Source organism: Aricia agestis, chromosome 6 (genome assembly GCF_905147365.1).
Source record: "Aricia agestis chromosome 6, ilAriAges1.1, whole genome shotgun sequence".
Lineage (NCBI taxonomy): Eukaryota > Metazoa > Arthropoda > Insecta > Lepidoptera > Lycaenidae > Aricia > Aricia agestis.
The window spans coordinates 10781284-10806174 of NC_056411.1; the positions used below are offsets into that span (position 1 = coordinate 10781284).

The 24891-nt window shown below is 37.9% G+C and overlaps 2 protein-coding genes across 2 annotated transcripts; one reads left to right on the top strand and one right to left on the bottom strand.

Moving 5' to 3' along the window:
• The first annotated feature begins 3558 nt into the window (after nucleotides 1-3558).
• On the top strand, nucleotides 3559-17327 carry LOC121727634 (glutamine synthetase 2 cytoplasmic-like). Its single transcript, XM_042115569.1, has 8 exons — nucleotides 3559-3676; nucleotides 8007-8048; nucleotides 8526-8723; nucleotides 14442-14603; nucleotides 15202-15415; nucleotides 15648-15905; nucleotides 16347-16486; nucleotides 17095-17327. Exons 2-8 carry the CDS (start codon nucleotides 8021-8023, stop codon nucleotides 17241-17243), a joined length of 1149 nt encoding a protein of 382 aa, XP_041971503.1. The 5' UTR covers nucleotides 3559-3676; nucleotides 8007-8020; the 3' UTR covers nucleotides 17244-17327.
• A 6117-nt stretch (nucleotides 17328-23444) lies between these two features.
• On the bottom strand, nucleotides 23445-23891 carry LOC121728163 (bilin-binding protein-like). The gene has a single exon (XM_042116286.1). It carries the CDS (start codon nucleotides 23889-23891, stop codon nucleotides 23445-23447), a length of 447 nt encoding a protein of 148 aa, XP_041972220.1.
• Nucleotides 23892-24891: the final 1000 nt, after the last annotated feature.

Sequence of the window (24891 nt, forward strand, 5' to 3'; positions counted from 1 at the left end):
GTCCTTTTTGTTTTTTGTCCTGGACTCAAAGTACCTCCATATCAAATTTCATCAAAACCGGTTTAGTGGTGGTAACGGATAGACAGACAGACAGACAGACACACTTTCCAATTTATAATAGTAGAAGTATTAGTGTGGATGTTTCTTTTCGGTACAGATTACAAAATCCTAAAAGTCAAACAAAAATACTCGGCTAAAGTTCCCAGATTATTGTCACAGAGCCATCTATTGCATTATACCGAAACTTACAAAAAGCTTGTAAAATAAACTTCCTCGAACTTTTTGTCGGTTGTGATTGTAGACTTTCATATGATGGAATAAGCACAGATGGCACTACGAAGTTGAAAAGCTCGACAACGCGATCCATTATTTAAATAATAGTGCCTATATAATATTATATTACTGCAATGGCTTTCACCGTTCACGGTAGGGGCAGCACCAGCATAGACAGTAAACAAAAAGTTTTGTTCGACGTTTGACAACGTTTCTAACAATATTCTGTTATGTGCAACATGTCAAATTTCGACAATCCAAAATTATTGACCGTCTAGGGTTGATATTGAACGTGCCCGCCTTTCAATCTTATTGTCAAATAATTTGTTCTAATACTATATTGTTCAATGATATTGCATAATAAAATTGACCGCCTAGGGCAGTGGTCCCCAAACTTTTTTTCATACGGGCCACAAACATGTTTTGGTCTTGGTGTTGTGGGCCGCAACATACAGTTTTTAGGATGAAAAAATAACATTTTTCAAAATTAACGATTCAAAAGTAAAAAAATGCTAATGCTCATGCTCATGCTCGTGCTCGTGCTCGTGCTCGTGCTCGTGCTCGTGCTCGTGCTCGTGCTCGTGCTCATGCTCATGCTCATGCTCAAGCTCAAGCTCATGCTCATGCTCATGCTCATGCTCATGCTCATGCTCATGCTCATGCTCATGCTCATGCTCATGCTCATGTTCAGGCTCAAGCTCATGCTCATGCTAATGCTAATGCTCATGCTCATGCTCATGCTCATGCTCATGCTCATGCTCATGCTCATGCTCATGCTCATGTTCAGGCTCAAGCTCATGCTCATGCTCATGCTCATGCTCATGCTCATGCTCATGCATGACATTGACATCGACATCGACATCGACATCGACATCGACATCGACATCGACATCGACATCGACATCGACATCGACATCGACATCGACATCGACATCGACATCGACATCGACATCGACATCGACATCGACATCGACATCGACATCGACATCGACATCGACATCGACATCGACATCGACATCGACATCGACATCGACATCGACATCGACATCGACATCGACATCGACATCGACATCGACATCGACATCGACATCGACATCGACATCGACATCGACATCGACATCGACATCGACATCGACATCGACATCGACATCGACATCGACATCGACATCGACATCGACATCGACATCGACATCGACATCGACATCGACATCGACATCGACATCGACATCGACATCGACATCGACATCGACATCGACATCGACATCGACATCGATATCGACATCGACATCGACATCGACATCGACATGGACATAAACATGTAACTGCTTTCAACCTTTTGTCTATGTAGCTGCACAGATAAGTTCACTAGAATGCAATTTCAGGCAGGGCAGATGGCCAACTAAAGTGATTTTTGGCTAAATAATCATTCTTCCTAGGTCTAGATCGAATTTCCGCTAGTTGGCACATCATCCTCAAATGAAAACTCTTGGTCACTTTCCGAAGGAACATAACTTTGTGATGTATAGCTTCTTTGCACTGCAGTTGGCTCTTCGCATTCGGAATCAGACGCTCCACTATGAACTATCTTCCAATACAATATGATTATTTTTGACCGGCTCCACATCGCTGCATTCGTCGTTCGGTATGTTTTCATCATTTGTCAGGCCTTGGTCCAACCAACGCTCAATAAGAACCCAATTAAGAGCCATTATTTCCAAAACAATAAAAAAATTACATTCGAAAAAAATTACGTAACCTCCTGACAGGGGTCTCTCAGACCCCCGCAAGTCTTTATAAGATAAATACATGCATGCCTAACCTCGTCAAGCCGTTGGGCGATAGCTAGGGGCGCAGGAAAAAGGTACAAAAGCCAACGAGTCGATACAACACTCCGGCGCAAAAATATTAACAAAAATAATATCAGCGGAGTCTGTGAGACGTATGACAGGTGGTTAAGGGTTATATTATCATTATAGAAAACATATATACTTAATAATATAGTAAAATAAGAGCTAGGTTATAAGAAATTAAAATAATAATATTATGTCGTTATTTCTTTTAAATAAAATGAAAAAATGTTAACAAATGTAATTACAACCACCAAACAACTTACACAATGGAATGTTAGACATACGAAAGTCTGACTTTGGTACGTGTAGACCACGCAAAGTTGTGATAGCGCCTTTAAACAAAATACATATTATTATATGAATTTGTATGTCAGATATATTAAAATTAATTTTATATTACGTAAAAGCTTATTTTTCATAATTTTTACTTATATTCGAAAAAACCGAAAATCCGGATTTTGAAACGTCCGGATTTTACAATGTCTGATATGACGTCAGTGGGCTTCGGCCTGACCGAGCATGCTATCTCGCTCGGTCGGAAGATCTTCCTTTTCGGCCGCCACGAACAACGTTAAATTGGTGACCACCGACAAGAACACGCATCCTTCTGGACATCAATCAACATCAACACTCCCCGCCCCTCCGCACCACGTCAGCAGACATCAAGCATAACCGGGTCGCCTCGACCATAAGCCGCGTTAGGCTTCCGCGCCGGTCGAACCCGTGTCTGGCTTGAACGGGGCAGCCATAGGCTACAACGACCGGTCAACAAGCAGAGCAACGGGGTCCCTCTCCTGGTCATTGCACGCGTAGCTTCGGCCCACACCTGACAACACGAAGAACCGCATCGAAGAATACCACAGGTCTTCGGGGGGGGAGTGATGTGGCGGTACCCACAATTCGCCTAACATTCCTGCATCGCGCTATCGAAGTTTCGTAGAACGGCAAGATATATACAACGTCTGAAATGACGTCAGTGGGCTTCGGCCTGACCGAGCATGCTATTCTCGCTCGGTCGGAAGATCTTCCTTTTCGGCCGCCACGAACAACGTTAAAAACAAAAATCATCCGGATTTTCGTTTTTCAAAATCCGGATTGACGTGCAGGCGCTACTGATACGCTTTGGTTACATGCGTACGTTAGGTTGACGCCTGGATGACGGCGAGGCGAAAAGCGATTGAGGGCGATACGGTGTCGATCCCTTTTTATGACGAGTTGATATGACGTGTGCTGTGACCTTTATCCGGATTTTTCGGATTTCGAAGTATCCGGATTGCAATCCCTAATAATTATTCTACCTCGGAGTTTTAATTTTAAGCCTTATGTCACCGACATAAAGGTCATAGGTAAAATGGACGGGCTAAGATCGTAGCCTGGAGGGTTATACGTAGTATACACGCTATAAATACAATTTCGATTCAGTCGTAATTTTCCACTCGCCCGGGGCTCACGCGCGTCTGACAGAGTGTTTTGTTTGCTTTTATTCAATAACATTGTGAAATTTTCTACAAATATCAACGAATTCTAATACATGCGATACCTGTGCGAATAAGGTTAGTATTGTAAGCTAGAAGGAAGGTTTTTAATGGATTTACGAGTCGATAGAACGATTCTGGACATCATTTCGTTAAGGATAGACGAGTACTTGTTGCCTATTCTGGAAATTGAATTAATACGTGGGTACTAAAATATTTAATTTTTATTTACTTGAGTACATAGAAAAAGAACGATTGAAGTAGTCAATATTTCAGGATTACAATAATATTCATGTTTTGAAACTTTGTCGTAAGTAGGTATAAGTAAAGACTTTTGTAGTTACAAATTATTAAGTTTTTATTTTCAAAATATGGATTTATATTTTTCTATATGTACACGAAAAATAATGTATAAGTATTATACTATGTATAATCTTATCTTACTTATATCTTTAAATAGGAATAATTTTTAGAAAATGTCATTTTATTCGTGTTTGTTCGAATACCGAGCAAAGCTCGGTCAAATAGCGTGTATATTTTTAGTGTTCAAACTTCAAAATAGCTTGGAATACCATAATATTATTATCTATTTTAGATATTATAACTTTATGCTATTTTCATACTTATTCATAGAAAATCTTCATTTTTTAGTCTCTGACAAGATGCAATTTATAATATTGATTACAATATTATCCTAATTGATTAATTGTTGTCAAATGCTCGATTTGATTGTGAAAGGTGCATCACATGCAGCCAAGTCCACTACTCCAATTCTACCATCGATTCAAGAGCAATATAGCTTCGTTTCTCGTTCGATTCAGTAAGTTTCCTACAAAAATAAAGCAAAATAGTGTCCTCATAAGATGCACCTACGTCAAACAAACGTTTAAGATGTTGATTTTTTTAAACGATCAAACGGGTCACCTGATGGAAAGCAACTACCGTCGCTCATGGACGCTCGCGACATCAGAAGAATTGCAGATATACGTTGCCAGCCTTATAGAGAATACGATCTCTTCTTAAAGGTTTGAAGGTCGTTTTGGTCCGGAAATACTCCTGCAGCTGGCGACAGTTCGTTCCAGAGTTAAGTTTAGTTTTTATTGACAATAATTCATGACCATTCCATTTTGTATTATCAGAGAAGTTGATTCCTAGGCAGATGGGGGACCAACGTAGTTTGGTTGCGTGTCAAACGCAGGGACAGATTACAATTAACCTTGAATTGACATAATCCGCCCAGATGGGGTAGGCGGTGTAGGTTGGCCCTTAGGTCTGTCAACTGCCTAGGAATCAATTTCTTCGATGGAACTTTGACAGGAAATGGACTAAATCGAACAAGGAACAAAGCTTCATTAACATTGCATTAAAAAAGGAGATTCTGGGTACTATAAGTATAACATCACATATCCACTGGCATCGTGCCAGCTAATCTGCATGAGGTGTGTCAAGAACGTGATTGTTTACCTGTGCTATAGCTAATAGTTATATTATGTAGCTTTCAGGCGCGGTCCGAAGGGGGGGGGGTCACAGAGGACATGACCCCCCCCCCCAAATCGAAGGTCAGAGTGAAAAATCTGAAAATCTTGCCAAATAATAAAAGGAATAGTGACTAGTGAGTGACCCCCTCCAAAACTTCAGGCTGCGCCCGCGCCTGGTAGCTTTGGGGCTAGTGTGCATGTACTATCAGAGAAGTTGATTCCTAAGTAGTTACGTAATTTGGTCGCGTTAAGTCAAACCCATCCGACCGGTTACAGCTAACATTGAATTGACATAATATACGCGGACCAAATGACGTAGGTCCGTCAACTGCCTAGGAATCAATTTCCTCGATGGTACATTGTACACTTTACACGTGGGACGGTATTTGTAAATATTTATTTAATTTAAAAAATACGTGTGGCACTCGAGGACTGCCGCGGTAAAGCTATTGGATATAATTTTTTAACAACTTATGCAATCATAATTAGCATACGACTACCGACCGACCGCTGTGCTAGTCGGAGGTGTTAGGTTTCTCGTTACGGAATTTCTTGATTCGGTTGCCGCTATGCAAAGTTTAATAATTTTTAAAATGTTTATAGCTTAGCAATAATTGATTTGTTAGCAGTATAGCTATGAATTCTAAGAATCCATAAATATTAAATATACTTACAGTTATCATACCAATTAATGCCATAAATTGAGATAAACGGTGAGACAAGATACTTATGCCCAATTTCACCAACGTCTGTAAGTGTTAACATCTTGTTAAAATATCATGTCTTCTCTTCCATTCATATGAAAGACGAAAGATGTAACGTGATACTAATTCAAGCGTTAATTTTAACAGTCGTTGGTGAAACTCGGTCTTAGAGCAAGTACACATTGGGCGTTTTGAAGCGCGCTTTGAGAACCCGCGTTTTGAGAACCCCGGATTCTATTGAAGCGTAGGTAGTAGGTACAGGTCATGCAAACGCGCCAGTAACGCGCGCAAGTTGCATGTGTACGCTTCCCATGTATACCTGCTCTTAATCCAATAGCATACATCTTAATATTATGGTCTTTCGGTGAATGAGATAACGGATTGAAAAGCAAACACACTAAAGGAAAACCAATAAGTAGTAATAAGTCTTAGGAAACAAGCTACTGTTTACCATAGTTTCAACGCGAGTAGCAGATAAGAAAAATACAAAGCCATAAAATTGTTGCGTATGATTGCAACGCAAGCAGATTAATAGCCAGTTCACGGTTGTTTTAAGGAGTGAGCACACTGAGACGGGCCGTGCCGGGGCTCAGCGTGCCGGGGCACATCGCAAAAATCCGCCTCCATATAATTTGTATGGAAGCGGAAATCCGCTGCGCCCCGACACAGTGTGCGATACGCGCATCCGCTTCCATACAAATTGTATGGAGGCGGATTTTTGCGATGAGCCCCGGCACGCTGAGCCCCGGCACGGCCCGTCTCAGTGTGCTCACTCCTGGACTTTTTGAGAGAGTGCGAGATTCTTACGCCTGCAAGGAAACGTGCCTGGCGGTAGCTGCAGCAGCAATATCAGCTGTCAAACGCCTGTCGCTTTGCTGTAATACCTAATTAGTAATTAGTACCCATCCGGTTGGTTACCGAACCGGTGGTAGGCACCGTGTAGACGTGCAAAAAAATGGTATACTTAGTTAAAATTAATTTTCATTTTTGAATTAAAATATATTTAATATTTTATTTTTTTTTAGTGTCTCATAGACCTAATAGAAAAATATATTTAAACGTACGTGCCCGTGACTTGGTTGCACCGGAATTTGTTTATCACACGGAAACTGCATATATTTTTATAATAAAATATATTCCAGTAGTTTCCATTGCATTTCTACTAATACATTACAATATACGTTTTGGGATACATCATGTATCCCGATGGTAAATATCGGCATACTTAATGAGGTAATTAGAGACAGACACATCTTCATATTATTTATAATGATTCATTATAAATTAATGATCATTGCTGCATACGCAATTGTGATCATCACGACGGACGACCACGAATGACTACAGCTGAATTCCTCCTATATGATCTATTATTTTAGGTATCTTATTATTACTCGCCTCATTAGGCTTTTTGTACTATCAGAGAAGTTGATAGGTGGACCTAAGTAATTTGGTCGTGGTAAGTCATCCCGACCGCTGGGAAAAGATCTCAACAGAGTGCAGGGTACCGGAAGATGGACACCGCCGCCGCGGCCGGCCTAGAACAAGATGGCGCGATGAGCTGGAAGCATACCAGCCAGGCTGGCCAGCGGTGGCACAGGAGTGAGAAAAATGGAAGACCTTGGGGGACGCCTTTGCCCAGCAGTGGGACAGCATACTACAAAAAAAAAGTCAAACCCATCCGACCGATCACAATTCAGGGCGTTCGCTGCGTTGAGCGTGCGCCCGCCTGACCGTCGCGGGCGGCCGCGACGGTCCCGCCCGCGACGGTCACCCGTGTCTCGCAGCGGCCAATATAATTTAGATCGCACGGGTGTACAGTCGATACCTATGGATTTTTATTGATATTTTACCTAGCCAACAGACGACGACGCCGACGTGTACAAAGGCGTCAGCCAATCAGCCTATTTGTCACGTCTAGATTGTTGACCCGTCGCCCACGGGGCGGGCACCGCTGCACGCGCCGCGTGCGAAGGCTGAACCACCTCACGCAGCGCTCTATGCGATGACATGAAACAAGAACGCCTCGCGGGTGGCCGCGCCGGGTGCACGCTCAGCGAACGACCTCACAGCTTGAATTGACACGTCTACATTGACACAAACTGAAACTGACCAATTAATGACGTAGGTCCGTCATCTGCATATGAATCAATTTATTCGATGGTACATAATATCCAAATTACTTATGTTTTTTTTGTTATATTTAGAACTTTTTTCTTATTACAGATCAAAAAATAAGAATGGCAGAAACAACGCAAAAGATAGAAGGTAAGCTCACAATAATTGTTAGATATTAATTTTTATGTAAAATTTTAGTTTTATTATATTTTAGCCTGCATGTGTATTGTGTAGCTATAATTATAAATTTGAAAATGTTTGCAGTAGATACTTAATATTAACCAAAACTACTTAAATGCCAGAAGTAGGTATACTTGCTCCATCTCTAGCCACTATCAAGATTTGATCAAATTTTCACTATTAAGGTTTGAATCAGATCAGTGACATACGCTACTTAAATTGCTCTATCTTATTATGTACTTATATAAAATTCTCTATTGTGCGGGAACTCGTCCAAAACGGCTCAACCGATTTTCATGAAATTTTGTATGTACATTCGTCAGGCCTGAGAATATTTTTAAACTACTTTTATATTGATACAAGAAATAATTTATATGGTAAAACAACATTTGCTGGTTCAGCTAGTCAGATTATATTTTTTATATTCTTTTTTACTATAATTTCCAGACAATCCCAAGATCCTCTCTGGGCCAGTTCTCACCAACTCGCCGAATGCCGTGCTGTGCAAGACACTGCTGGGTCGCTACAAGGACTTGCCGATACCTGATGACAAGATCCTGGTGACGTACGTCTGGATCGACGGGAGCGGCGAGCATATGAGATGCAAGGACCGCACGCTGAACTTCATACCTAAATCTCCTAAAGGTATCTCATAATGGATCGAGTATTTTCAAATTATTGCGATCTTGCATTTCGAATTGCGATGCCATTTCATAAAACGATGAAAACAAGCAAATAAACCTGTGGTACCTGTATCATGCTGTAAGTAAGTAATTTTTGTACAGAATGCGTCAAAATAATATCTCATGGAATACTAATTCTTAGTCCTATTCTGCTTCTGATTTTTGATCAAAAGCAAAATAGGAATAAAGCAAAATAAGAGAAAACCCAAGACAGCTTGGCATGTCCTTCAAGTACCTTTAAGTTCATGTCATGAATAGGATTTGGTGTTTGGTTATCACTTATCAGTTATCACCTACCGCTATTGATCTTGGCTAAATATAAGGCTGCGTTTCCACCAGAGAAGTACTGCGAGGAATGTGTTTTTGAGAACCAATAGAATCGCTTCATTGACGTGAGCTTGCCGTGACCTCGCTCAGCGCGGCGATCCTGTTGGATCTCAAAAACACATTCCTCGCAACGCATCTCTGATTGAAACGCAACCTTAGGAGGGCCAAGTTCAGAGAAATCACCGCAATTTTCTCATTTGCTACGGGCATATTTCTGCAATTAATATGTACCCAGCGTAAAGCAACGCTAAATTAAACGGATTGTCTTATCTAAAACTAGCCATAAATGCTATCGCAAAACACATTAGTGGTAATCATAGTTAATGCAAGTTTAAATATAAAGAATAAGTACTTAAGCACATGGTCACACTAAATATGACTTCCAAATCGAGATAATTACTAAGTAATGTCTTGTAATTTGAAATACGTACTGCAGTGACCCTTGGTATACGTAAAACTGAATCTAAAAAACCTTAACTTATATGGTCGGGTAACGGGTTAGTAAAGCCCAGCAATACGACTGCCACTAACTTGAGATAACCTGACCAAAAAGACTTAGGCCCGCTTTCTACCTATGTATCAATTTCTCTGATAGTACAAGTGACTAACGGCGGTTCCCAATATTTGATCTATCTCAGGTTTGGCCCTACTAGAGATAGGAATAGCTCACATTAGACATTAGAGACATATATTTTATATCAATTGTGAGCTATTCCTATCTCTAGTAGGGCAAAATCAGAGATAGATCAAATATTGGGAACAGCCGTAAGAAACCTAACAATATTAATTATTTCCTATCAGAATACTTGCTATCTGTACGTCTATAACATCAATAAAATGAAGCCTTTTCGATGTATGAGCATTATTTTTACTCATTCTTAATAGTACTGTTTTCCCTGGGCAGTGATATACTCGTAATAATTATTACTTTGTACGACTATTATTATCGCTATTGATTTTGTTTGTTGTTCGCACAGAAATGAATCAAGATTTATTTCTGTGGTTGTTCGTAATATAAATAGTCCTAAGTAAGTATATTCTTTAACTCTTTATATTTTCATCTTAAATTATTATAATAAATGAAAGATAAACATAAATCACATTTAAGGCAAAAATCTTTAAAATCATAAAAATTATAATCAATCAATAATTTTTATTCAGAGTAAATATTTTACTTTTTTTTTCTGAACGTTGGAACTATAGTGCCTACCACCGGTTCGGGAACTAACCCGGCGAGAAGAACCGGCGCGGCGCGGCGGAAGAAACTCTTCTTTAGGCCGTCCACATAGCTCTTTGGATTCATAATCTAAATTTCATTTTATTATCCGGAATACTATAATAATATTATGATTATTATAGATCTATCTGTATTAATAATACTTTTGAACTTTTTCGGCTGTGTGGCGCCAACCTCAGGGTAGTTACCGGAATTTAGATTATGACTAGACGTTCCGCGCGGCTTCGCCCGCGTAAATTAGATATTTCACAGACATATTTGTCCACAAAAAATAGCCTATGATCCTTCAGGTGGTCTACTTCTTATGTGTGTCAAATAACAGAAAAATTGCTCCAGTACTTCGTGAGATAAGCCCTTTCAAATAATTTCCCCCGTTTTTTCCACATTTTCCTCAATTTCTTCGCTCTTATTAGTCTTCTCGTGATAAAATATAGCCTATAGCCTTCCTCGATAAATGGGCTATCTAACACTGTAAGAAATTTTTAAATCGGACCAGTAGTTCCTGATATTAGAGCCTTCAAACAAACAAACAAACAAACTCTTCCGCTTTTTAATATTATAGTATAGATGAATTAGTATGAGAGCCATTCTGGGTTTACTATATTTATAGGCTTAAGGCATATTATGGTGTTCTTTAATGTGTGCCCACACATTCCAAAATAAACATACGGGGCACTCCCTTCCAGACAAGCAATTATGTTTCGTTGATGTCTTTTCCTAATTTGGTGCGCCGTATTCATTCCGTTGTATGTATCGATTTTGTTATTAATAGCCTGTGGACTTTTGTATGGTACTAAATTGGGGAAACATGTTATTAAGGGAAATGGGAATGTACCTACCTATAAAATTGTGATGTCGTTTTAAATATTTTCTAATTTAAAGGGCAATTTTATGACCACCTTGTTGATTATATTACATTACATTCAACATGTGCACGATTTAGATTTTTAGGAATTATGTTAACTTAACCTAACCTGAGTGCTTAGTCAAAGTCATTAAGTGGCATGACCCATGCAAATCGTGATGCGTTTAAATGTCAAATCCCGTACATTTTTAGGGTTCCGTAGTCAACAAGGAACCCTTATAGTTTCGGTCTGACCTTCCGTCTGTCCGTCTGTCTGTTCGCGGTTTTGCTCAGAAACTATAGGACCTACAAGTCTGTAATTTGACATGAATGCACATATTAATGATGCCGAAAAAATGGTACATGAAATCTTAAAAAAATATATTTTTTATTGGTACCTCCCCTACACATCAAGCGGGGAAGATTTTTTTTTCGCGTCCACCCCACCGTGTGGGGTGTCATTGGATAGGTTTTTAAAAAATATTATGAGTATTCATAGATAATTTTTCGATTTAGGGATCCATTTGTGAAATACGAAGTTTTAAAGTGGAAAAAATCGTTAAGAGTCCCCCACTTCTACCAGCTAAACGGTAATATGCTGAATTTAAAAGGAAAACTATCACGGCTAAGAAGACTTCATAAATTATTGAGTAATAGTCGATCGACTTAAAAAAAGACGGGTTGCACTCCGGGAGAGCCAGCAGAAGTGAAAACTTGATTATTAACATTGTGCATGATTTTTTTAACCCATTTTTTATGAAAATCGATTTATAAAAAATCGATTTTTTTTAATTAATCGAAAGCCTTTTTTTAAATTTCTTGTCCCCCTAACGTTGTCAGGGCTTGTTGTTATATTTTATCTTTATACTTACTTATACTTATTATACCATAAAATATTCAATTATTATAACATACTACATAAAATTTCTTATACTTACATATAAAAATTTTAAAAATTGACTACAGTCAGTATATTACGACGATTCAATAATTCCGTTCCGATAAAAATTACAATTTAAAAATGTCAAAATTAAAAACAATAAATATAAAATACGGCACAACGTTTAACTACCCTAATATTATCACAGCTTAACAATCACAATAATTTTCTAGAAAATCGAAACCCTTATAATCGATTAAAGAATATCGACAATCGAAAAAAAACCAATCGATTGTTCGATTAATCGATTTCGATGTTACAAAACTACTCTCCAACCGTCTTACGGTTTTTCGATCAGCACGAGAATCTGACGCGAGTTTCACAGTTTTTACCCATCCCACAAAAGTGCTCAACGCCGCTAAAGAAGTTTTCACTTCAAAAATATATTCGGCGATGTATAAAGGAACCATTCGTTCAAATTCCTTTGAAAGTAACTGAGATGTTGTTAGTACAGTGTAAAACACGTTTAAAATGTACATTCATCGACCACATAAAAAATACTATAAACTAAACTACGGAACCCTATATTGCGCGTGGCTCGACATGCACTTGGCCGGTTTTTGACTTCTAACTTCGTTATTGACACTACTTAATACTTTGCTATCAATATAATTGTAGCACATCGCCGCCCTAGTGCTTGAATGGCCAATCGACCAGTGAGCAAATTTTACAGGAGACGTTTTTTTTAAATTACTTATGGATATTATTAGAAGTTTATTAAACTGTTGCTGATTTAAAAAAATGTAGTATTTCTTTATATGTATAGAAATAGTAATTGAAAATAATAACTATAGCACTCATTATATTTCATTTAATTATTGGAGATTGGCCAAAATTCTTCCAACATAATTATGCATATGGAGATTGAGCACAACGACATGGAGATAGTTCTCTAAAATAACGTGCCAGTTTAGTGCTTGTTTGTCCAAAATACCACCATGTTCGCTATACAGTATGTTTATCTTTTTATAAAATTATTAAAAAATGTATATGTCCGTGTATGTATACTATGATGTTTGTTTGTCCGCAATTATCACTCGTTTGGCTTAACCGATTCTGATGCGGTTTTCAGAACAATATTTGTCACATTTAAATTAGATTTCCTTTTTATGTCATTTTACTTAATTATTTTATTATTGTTACTACTGTTATTTTTGTCATAATATTGTTTATATTTAATACTGTTTTATTATTTAAAAATTATGAGAAATTAATATTTGCATGCTAACAATTTATTAGCGAATTGTGCTGAAACTGTACTTACTTTTGTCATCTTTTTACTAACCACATTTCGAGCAAATAAAGATATTAAGATTATGATTATGATTAGGGTCAATTTATATTGGCGCAGAATCAAAGCGCATCGAAGCGAATTACCAAAAGTGAACATAGCATTTTCAACCTTAACTCCAGAACATAATGCACACATTACTTCTGCGAGGCAAATCAGCGTTCGTCGGGCGCATTCGCGCGAATGCGCACGCCTTTTTAAATTCTTAGAAGTAATGTGTGCGTTAACGCTTTGGAGTTAAGGTTGAATTTGCTATCTTCAGTTTTGGTAATTCGTTTCGATTCTGTGCTAGTTTAAATTGACCCTAAATGTGACAAATATTGTTCTGAAAACCGCATCAGAATCGGTTCAGCCAAACGAGCAATAATTGCGGACCAACATACATCATACATACATACACACATACATAGAGGTCAATCTGAGAACCTACTTTTTTTTAAGTGGGCTTAGAATAGTATGAACGGATCATGGCTTGCATGTGACAAGGTAATAAATTATTTATTGAGTACTTACTAATAATCATCCTGTATTTACCCTCAAGTAACTTCGAACACTAAAACAAAATTGAAACAAAAGAATATATCAAGAAACTGGCAAAGTACCTTTCCAAATCAACTTCGCTTAATTTAAAATCCATTTTTTCGTTGTTATAGACTTAAATATTTTAAATTAGTCGTAGTAAGCAAATAATACGTAATAAACAAGCAAAATGGCGTCGCGTGACGTGCGCGTGACCTTCAAAATGCTTGACCGTGATTGGTCATTTGAGCAAAATATGGAGTTAGTCTACTCAAGCACTTAAAACAGTTTTTATATGGGAGATGAGAAATTTTATTTTTGCTAAAAAAGCAAGTTATATGCAAGGAAAATAAAAAATATTTATATTGTAAAGTGGGTAATCGGGATTACTTACTAATAGTTTTAAATAAAAAGTCTATTTTGATAAAATTGGTCGATTGGCCACTCAAGCACTAGGGCGGCGACATAACAATATTGTAAAATAGCAAAAGCTCAAAACTATTTTCAAAATTGTCATTTCAGATCTTCCAATATGGAACTTCGACGGCAGCTCGACGGGGCAGGCTGACCGGCAGAACTCCGACACCTACCTCGTGGCTCGAGCCATCTACAAGGATCCCTTCCGACGCGGCAACCACATCCTTGTTATGTGCGACACCTACAGATACAACATGGAGCCGACAAGTAAGGGTCTAGTTCATTTCGATTGTGGTCCAAACAGGAGGGGCCGTACCAGTAAGGGGTAAAAAGGGATAGATATGATAAGCATACTAGAGCAAGACACCTGAATAACTTATTTTATATATTACTAGCTATCCCGGTGAACTTCGTGTCACTTTAAAACCTTCCCTGGACTTCTACGAATATTTTAAGACTAAAATCAGCCCAGTCCGTTCAGCCGTTTTCAAGTTTTAGCGCGACAAACACATTTGAAAATCCATTTTTATATGATAAATAAGAAGAAGAATCTGCGATAGCAATGCAATAGGCGATTAACAGTTGCAAATGTTATACAATTTTCGCCTGTAGCATCACTGTTAATAGAGATATAAATACTCCTTACGCTACGGTTCCATGGAAATTGGGTAACCATGTTATACAAAACAAGCTATAGGATTATAGTTTACTTATGTAAAAATTTCACCCTATCTATTCAGATTTGGTCAGTGGTCAATACCTAGTATTTTTTTACGTTTTCCTGACTAGTAACGTTTCTAATGAAATAAAAGAAACCTAATAAAACATTAAGTAGTAACCTTATAATAGAAATTGTGTATTCCAGCAACCAACCATCGCGTGAAATGTCAAGAAGCCTACGACAAGTGTAAGGACGAGGAGCCGTGGTTCGGCATCGAACAGGAGTATATTCTGTTGGACGCTGATTTGCGACCGTTCGGCTGGCCTCCAGGGGGATTCCCCCCACCACAAGGCCCGTATTACTGTGGAGTGGGGGCCAATAAGGTGTTTGCGAGAGATCTTATTCTGGCACATTACAGGTAGGTACTTTATAGTTATTACGTTATTTGACTTGATGAAAATAAGCAAGAAAATGTCAGGCCAAAGATTTTCTGTGTCGTATGACTGATGATCAAATATGTGATTGAATCTTAAGTGGGTTTACATTCCACTAACCTGATTTCTTATATTATGTTTTTTATTACGAGGCAAATACTCAGATGGGTCGCCTGAGCAAACGGTGTAACTGATTGTTATTTTTATATTTTTCAGATGTTGCTTATACGCCGGCATACCCATAGCTGGTACAAACGCGGAAGCGATGCCTTCGCAGTGGGAGTTCCAAGTTGGTCCATCCATTGGGGTCACAGCGGGAGACGACCTGTGGATGGCCAGATACATCCTCCACAGGCTGGCAGAGGAATTCGGCGTCATTGTGTCCTTTGACCCCAAGCCAGTCCAAGAATGGAACGGCTCGGGCGCCCATACGAATTTCTCGACTAAAAAAACCCGCGATGAAAACGGGATTATGTGAGTTTGAGTTTAATTTTACATTTATTTTTCAAACAGAAGTTTCCTATGCGAATAAAGATCGCACGAATTATAATATGTATACTTTGAACCCAGAGTCTCTAATAAATTAATAATAACCAAAATATTTTGTTAAACAAAATAAGTAGAAATAAGTTAAGGGTGCGTGGTGTAATATGAATTGCATGCGCGTACAGTGTTCCACGGTAGCGCCTTATTTTTTTTAAAGATCCATATTATTAACCAGAGCCCAAACCAATACTGGAAGTAGTCAGGCCAAATCAAAATACATTTAGTATTTTTCACTTGAACACTACATAAACAATAAACATAAGTACTTCAATCTTCAAACAAACACTTAGGTACTTGCTAATTTAGTCCTTGCGACACTTTCCGTTTTCCAGTAAACATTTCTCATTACCCTGGTTCGTGCTGTTACAGTGAGATTGAGAGGCTGATAGACAAGCTGTCGAAGGTGCACATGAAACACATCCGCGTGTACGACCCGCGCGGGGGGAAGGACAACGAGCGGCGACTCACCGGCCGACACGAGACAGCCAGCATCAATGATTTCAGCGCTGGTAACTTTGTCTAAACACTTAACTTTAAGTGTCTAAACACAACACACCATGCCGAAGTTCCGCGGCGGAAGTTCGGAAGATTCCGCCTGCAATATATTTTAAATTACCGATGACACACCATGCCGATATTCCGTCGCGTTATGCTTTGGAGTAAAACTATCGAGCAAAACCGTATGTGAGTACTTAGCATTATATTGTATGCGTTTGACATTGCTGACGTAATCATGCCGAACTTCCGCCGCGGAACTTCGGCATGGTGTGTTTAAAGACACTTAGAGATATTGTTTCATTGCTTTAGGTTACTATGAAAAAAATGAATTAAGAGGCTGATGTCTGACCTTCGTAATTTAGTTGGTTATTGTCAAGCCCAGACGACAGATTATCACTAACATTGATTTGACATAACCCAACGTATATTATGGAAATACTCCTTAATTTTTCTAACTCTGACAATGAGAGAACCACATTATCTGCCTGTGACATCGTAACTCACAAAATACCTATTTTGATTTACTTAGATTATTGTTTAAAACCATTTCCAACTTTCAACGTCATACAGGTTTTGCAATAATTCCAGATTTTCCTATAATTTTAACCATGTTTTCTAGGTGTCGCCAATCGAGGCAGCAGCATAAGAATACCGCGTCATGTCGCTGAAGAGAAGAAAGGGTACCTAGAAGATCGCAGACCAGCATCGAACTGCGACCCCTACGCCGTGATCAACGCGTTACTGCGGACATGCATACTGGACGAATAAAACCCCTGCCTATATATTATTATATACCTACCTATCACGAGATAAGTAAAGCGGCAAAAAGCGTACATTTTAAAATTTAAAAACAAAACTTATGAGGGAGAGCCAAGTTCTAAAATTAAAAATAAAACAATATTTAGGGCCTGTTTCACCACTTCTTGATAGATGAAGTATGGAATATCCGTCAGATAAGTTGAGGATAGCCCATCCGGAACTTATCTGTACCTAAGTGGTAAATTAACCCCTAAAAGTTTCAAATGCCTGTGTTTCGGCACCGTTAGCGCGACTGAGTCGATATGTCATATTACTAGTGTCCGACCGAAGCTTCGGCTTCGGCTTCGGCCAAAAAATCCACCTTCTGCGAAACCTTCGGCTTCGGCCTAAAACCCGGCCGAAGCCGAAGCTTTGCCGAAGGTCCGAGCAACCGTCGAAATTGAACGAAAGACTGACTCGTGAGAGAGCGACGGTTCGGTCGTGAATGCAGAGGCCACTGGGAGTCACTGTCAAATACAATAAACAAACACTAACTTCTTAATAAAACAAATTACGGTTGTAGCAGTCTGAGGACTTAAAAAAAACCAAAAAATATTTAATTATTTATTTAAAATTAAAAATTACAATTTTAAAATTAATTATCCTAAAGCGACTGTCCTAATCGAAGTAGGATTAAGAAGTGACAAATGTAAAATGAAAATTATGATTCTGGAATTGAAACAATGGGGACCTAAAAGAATAAGCTATTGTATGGGATTCGGCGAACTCGCTGGCCACCGTCGCTGGGAAAGTTGCAGGAGCGCGAAGTCAGCTGGTTTGTTACATTAGGGTTCCTTAATTAACATGTAATTATTTATTAAGAAGTTAGTATTTGTTTATTTTATTTATTACTCTAGTTTTGGTCTAGTCGAGTAAAACAAAGACTGATTGATTGGTCTAATTATTGTTATTGGTGAAATAATAAAGAAATTATTATTTTTTTACAATAGTTCAGTCAATAAAGTAAAACTTGTAGAATGTGTAAGCGGGAACCTAAGCGATTTCTGCTGGAACTTATTCAGGGTGCTTAGGGACAAAACATACTGAAAGTCCTGAAGTCTAGGAGGCGAGCTGGAGTGAGAGGAGAGTGACAAAAGTCTCAATTAAAAAAAATTAAAAGTCTCAATTAAAAAAAAAAAGGTTTTTGGCTAATAACTAAAAAACGATGCGTTGTAGGAAAAAACATTCTACGATGAAAAAAAACTTATTAAATTCTCTATTTTGATTTAATACACTTTTTCCGAATTCTCATCCATTTTCGAACTACACATTTGAGTCATTCATTAAACTTAATTAATTATTTGTAGTCCACAAATTATTAAATACTTAATAAATAAATCACGAAATCACAAACTTTTATTACCATCTCTAAATCAACTTCTCTATGAGACAGTCAATGTATTAGGTAAACCTTCAATATTGAAGTTTTGAAATACTTAATTAATTGTAGCTTGTAGACATACTGAACATAACTGTATTTCAAAAAGATAAACCGACCTCAAAATTATACGTAATTGAGGATTAAAACTCCGTAACTCCGGCTTCGGCCGAAGGTTGTAGCGATTGCCGATTAATCGGCTTCGGCTTCGGCCAAAACTAGACCTTCGGTCGGACACTAATATTACAGAAAATCGGCGCGAAACGACGCTACTGTTACACGATTATAAATATATTTCGTCAAGTACGTAATGTCACTGGAGGCCTAAGAGGGGTGGGATTTTACGGACAAGAAAAAACTCCCATCACTAGTGTTGCGAGTATCCATGAGCAGCAGCTCACCATCAGGTGATCCGTCTACTGCTTTCCTGGTTCATTGTTGAATAGACAAAACACAAGATTTCTATAAAACGCGGCCCACGTCCCACGGTTTACTGCACTCAGAGACGAATATTACTAATTTCGGTTAAGAGTTGTAAATATCTATATTATCTCAATATCACGGGATTAACACGATATTGAGATAAGTCCCATAATATATGTAAAACTCTTCATTAAATTGAAGTTTATAATAATTATTATTAAAATATTATGTATCTACGTGCGGCCGTTAGACTATAAAATTGAATAAATAATTTAAGTTTTATGCCAGAATATTATGAAACAATAGGCAACTAATATATATATACTGTCTATAAATTTATTTAAATATGGGTGTTTAGTGGATATATATTATTTATAAGTCACAACAGTTTAAAAATCGGTTTTAGTATTATGTTTACAATCTTTTATAGTCCATTTATAATATGTTATGAATAAACATGGCTACTAAAACGATTGTAGCTATTTTTTGTACGTCTACTGAGTGTAATTTACATAAATTAAATTAGGTATTTCCTTATAATGTAATTACAAAATGCGTATTTTGTTTTTATTTCCATAGTCACATAAAGTTCACCTCGTCTATTTGCACCAGTCTGGGTTAAGTTAAACTTAATCGTGGGTTAAATAATATCTTGTTATTATGTAATTACTAATTAGGTATGTCTTGTTCTTCGTACAGCTTGTGTGAGAGAGGACATAATTAATCTACAGTTTTATGTTCACAATAATTATTCACATCACTTAAGATAAAAAATATTTAAAACTTGTATGTTTTGTGTCTGTGTATATTAATTGTGCTGCTAAAACTGGGGATACAGGAAGCTGCCATTCTATCCCAACGGACATAATGTTTATATGTGGACAGAAAAGTGACAGGCAAAACCCACAATATTATGTAAATATTATGAAGTTTTTTAACAAATGATTACCAACAACCTAAACTGGTACAACTGGGCCTTGGCTGGTTTTTTATAAACAGTACAATCAACATTTCAGACTTATTATTTTTATCCCAAATTGTTATTTGCATATTTAATCACGATTAAATAGGCCAAAGCAGCGAAGTGCGATCACGTTACATTTAGAGAGGTGTATAGCAAGATTCTGGCGAAAAGTCGTACCAAATGATCTTTGATTTCTCTAGAACTGAGCTTTTTTCGAGATAATCGTCAATGAAAGCCTTCGTTTCGCCATCATAGGTCTTAGAGCGTGACAGGATCCAGAAGATTTCTGCGCGCTTTTGGGTACCCTCGTCGTATCTGCAGTTGTACATGACTAAATACTTTTCGACGTCCGACGCGAGAACGACCAATGGCATAGCACCTCCTTCGTCGATCTTCTTCGGGAAGGGGAAATGGAAGTAGATGATTCCTGTGCCATTGGAAGCAGCTCGCATGGGGCAGCTGAATGTCACTTGCTGGTCGGCAACAATTTCGTTCACGGTGAGCACATCTTTGCCGGTTTCGTTGGAGAACTTGGCGGTGATGCAGCGGGAGACCACTTCGAAGTCATTCTCGTATTTCGCATGCTCGTACCAGGTTCCTCGAATCTACAATTTAAAAAATAAATGTATTTTACATTTTTTTTATGAAATAAGGGGGCAAACGAGCAAACGGGTCACCTGATGGAAAGCAACTTCCGTCGCCCATGGACACTCGCAGCATCAGAAGAGCTGCAGGTGCGTTGCCGGCCTTTTAAGAGGGAATAGGGTAATAGGGGAGGGTAGGGATGGGAAGGGAAGGGAATAGGGGAAGATTTTCAAAGGTTACTGTGAAAAGACCAGTTTCTAAGGTTGTTTGACAAGAGTTTATGTATTCAACATCGTTGTTGATAGGTTAATACCTATTTTGACCAATAAAAATCATTATAAATACCTACCTAGATAACCTTCAGTCACAAAACCTTTGAAAGTCATGAATAGTGTATGTTTAATTGAAGGAGTGAATAGTAGAGTTCTACTACTCATTATTGCTTATACCCACAGACATAGAACAAGATAGATACCGCATGTCGCTCCATTTGTATGAAAATGAGCGTGCTACTTTTTCATAGCTACTGTGTCGTACCGATGATAAGAAAAGTGCCCAATATCTAGGCCAACGTTTCTATTTGAATTTCTACAGCTCAATACGACACTTTTAGGCATTTAGGCATTTTTAAAATTCCGATTGACGTCCGATTCCTAGCATCGATAGCATTGCTCGTTGTTTGGGAGCGCGGTATGACACGCGAAGTACATACACATGCGGTATCTATCATGATCTATGTCTGTGTTTATATCTAACTCTTATCCGTACTAGCCCATATTGAAATTCTAAAGTATATGCATTAGTTTGTTTCATAACTCTTCACGTTTTAAGCGTGAAAAGTTATAAAACAAACTGATGCATATAATATTTTAGAAACTAAACCGATTTAGATACAATTTGGTATTAGAAGTCCGGAAAAGAACATTGGACATTTGCACAAAAAATTAGCGGGTAACATCTAGTAACTAGTAAGATTTATACGTATTATTAAGATTTATATGTATACTTCCATACTAATATTATAAATGCGAAAGTGTGACTGTCTGTCTGTTTGTATCTTTGTATGTCTGTCTGTCTGTCTATTACCCCCTAACGCTTAAACCACTGAATCAATTTTGATGTTTGGTATGGAGTCGATACTTTTTATCCCAGAAAAATATACGGTTCCCGCGCGATAACCGAATTTCGGCGCAACAAAATTGCGGGCGTATTATAATAAAACTAGACGTTTCGCGGGGCTTCGTCCGCATTTTCCTGTTTCTTCGCTCCTATTAGTCTTAGCGGGATAAAATATAGCCTTCCTCGATAAATGAGCTATCTAACACTGAAAGAATTTTTCAAATAGGACCTTAGCTTATGAGATTAGCGCGTTCAGACTAACAAACAAACTCTTCAGCTTTATAATATTAGTATAGATTAACGACTACAATAATAATATGTATATTGTAAAAGTATATTTTTTTATTTTAACTCAAAAAGTACTCACTCCATTCCAATCTAAATTTGGAATTGGTTGAAAGGTTGGACATTCTGTATCTGTGGCGACAGCAACTATTACATTAAGCACAACACAGAAGATGAACAAAGTCTTAATCGAAGTCATCTTTAGGAATTTAGACTAGGACTGACGTTTTGACAGACTAGTTGGCACTTAAGTATAAAACGTTAGTAACATAGAATATCATTGATAAACTAGATTTTAAAATTACATTCAATAAACCAGTTTGAAAATTATGGAAACAAAAATATTCATTTATTGATATACAACGAATAATATATTAAAAATTACAAGGTGTAACAAAACTAAGTTATATTTTAGGGAGTTTATGAGTCCCCTGTATTGAGTTCGCTGTGAAAGCAACAGCGTTAAAAGAGCAGCTTTTTTAAACTATTGTGTATGGGAAAATTCCTGACGCATGGGCGCTTGCCCATTAAAATCACATAAATAGCACATTACGCACCTAGGAAGGAAAATAAGAAATGTCTCAGATCACATGTAATTGTTGGCCGAGGCGAAGCCGAGGTCAACAAACATGACGTGATCTGAGGCTTTCTTATTTACTGCCCATGGTGCGTATACTATTTTTCTCATCGACGGAGGCGGAAAACGGCAACATCAGTAAGCGCAGCGGGAAGAAAGTTGAAGTTTTCCGTCCGGAGGTGAGAAAAAAAATTTGCTCTTTCAGCGCTGCAACTTTCACGGTGAACTTTAAATTCGGTACACATACACACCTTAAAGTATTATCATTTAGTTTTATTACACCCTGTATAAAAACATTTACTAACAAATGTTGTCAATTGTAATTTTTAAAATCGGACCAGTGGTTCCTGGGATTAGCGCATTCAAACAAACAAACAAAATCTTTAGCTTTATAATATTAAGTATAGATTGCGATTTCATAAAGACCTTACTGCAGTACCTATCTAATTTGTACCTTTTGGGTTAGGGTTATTGTGTCTTTAATCTTTAAAATATGACTTTCATGTCGCCTCACATTATCTAAGGGAATATCGCTACATTATATTATACGCAACATACGTTTAATAAGTTAAAACTTCGCACCACTACCAAAAATTCTTATTTTAAAGTCAACCAAGTACCTACTGTTTATGAAGGGGTCGATGCGTTTCACACCGCTTATTTTGTGTAAACCGTAGAGGCTATACATAATATTAAGTATAATAAAAATTAAAAATAGAATAAAAATGTCCTGTAAAAAAACTGTGCATTCAGCCCGGCTAGAAACATCTTAAGTTTTTACTATGTTCTACGATTAACTTCGGGAATGAAAAGTGATACAATTTTTTAACCATATTTTATTCATCGATTACATGATTTAGGCGACAAGTCCTGCCAAAGGAGCCTAGATTTGTCTAAAAACGGCGTCTTGTCGAGCAAGTCATCCACAAATGCCTTAGTTTCGCCTCCGTAGGTTTTGAAACGGGACACAATCCAGAGGTAGTCGTGGCGTTTCTTCGTCCCCTCGTCGTATTTACAGTCATACATCACAGCGTAATTGTTCACGTCCAGGGCAAGAACAGCGACTGGCATCTCATCCGTATGCTCTATCTTTTTGAACAGGGATGAATGGAAGAAGATCACACCTGTGCCGTTGGAAGCGGCGTTCATTGGTCCGGTGAAAATATATGGTATGTCGCCCAGGATTTCTGTGGTATTATACATGTTCTGATCCGTCATGAAATTTACGGAGATGCAGTGTGCTTTTATCTCATAGTCGTTGTCGTACCGCGCTTGTTCGTACCACATGCCTCCAAGCTGAAAACAAATAGTTTATAGGTTATTTATTGTCTGCAGTGCCGTAAATAGCCTTTTTTTCGCCCTGTGCGAGCTTCTATACAACTGCACATTTGTTTTTTAACCGACTTCCAAAAAGGAGGAGGTTATAATATGTTCGGCTGTGGATATTTTTTTACTACATTGGGAAACATCTCTGGGGCGCAACGGGAACTTATCGGGAGCAATTCGAAAAATAAGGATCTGTCTGGTCTGGCCATTCTTGCGCGGTGCGCCCCCCAGGCCCCAGAGTCTACGCCCTGTGCCTGGGCACCGGCGGCACCGCCCTATTTACGGCACTGATTGTCTGGTTTATACCATAAGCGTTATGTCTGTAAACCTATTCAATCTGTCATGTCGCCCTTGAGAGGCTTATGAATCTAGGATCGTCCTCCTTCGTTAAGTCTCGTTGCTAAAATCGAGCACAATATTTAAAAAATTCTATAAAGATCGGCATCAAACAATGCTCGATAGTTTGGAGCATTATCTACACACAATAGAATAATCTCTAAAACACATACGATAGACAGTTACCACAGCAGTGAGAAAACAATAGAAACACAAAAGACACATCAATAAGTTCATAGCTATCAATAAGTTCATAGCTACTTGGAAATACAATCACTAAAGATACTTACGCCCTTCCAATCCAACTTCGGTACTGGTGCTACAACCGGACATTCTTTCTCTATGTATAAGGTAGACGTAGATCCAAATTTAAATAAAATACACAATACACAGATTTTCGAAATCATCTTGAGAGGAAGACGCTGACATTAATGATTATAATTTTAGCACTTGCAACTTAAATACCCTTTAAACAAGGTAAATCCAAAGCCCAAGTAACGAATTTTTTGTAACCCCAACGATAACATCGACTGTTAAGTTATTATATTATTAAGTATTATTTTTTAACAAAAAATTTAAACCGACTTCCAAGGTAAAAACAATAATATTTATAAAAATATGATCT

What these genes read in the sequence shown, in the direction of transcription:
- LOC121727634 (XM_042115569.1), top strand. Translation starts at nt 8,021, where the DNA reads ATGGCAGAAACAACGCAAAAGATAGAAG. An exon ending in CTTATTCTGGCACATTACAG is followed by an intron (nt 15,416 to 15,647) that starts GTAGGTACTTTA and finishes TATATTTTTCAG; the next exon opens with ATGTTGCTTATACGCCGGCA. An exon ending in CATCAATGATTTCAGCGCTG is followed by an intron (nt 16,487 to 17,094) that starts GTAACTTTGTCT and finishes CATGTTTTCTAG; the next exon opens with GTGTCGCCAATCGAGGCAGC.
- LOC121728163 (XM_042116286.1), bottom strand. Translation starts at nt 23,891, where the DNA reads ATGTGGTACGAACAAGCGCGGTACGACAACGACTATGAGATAAAAGCA.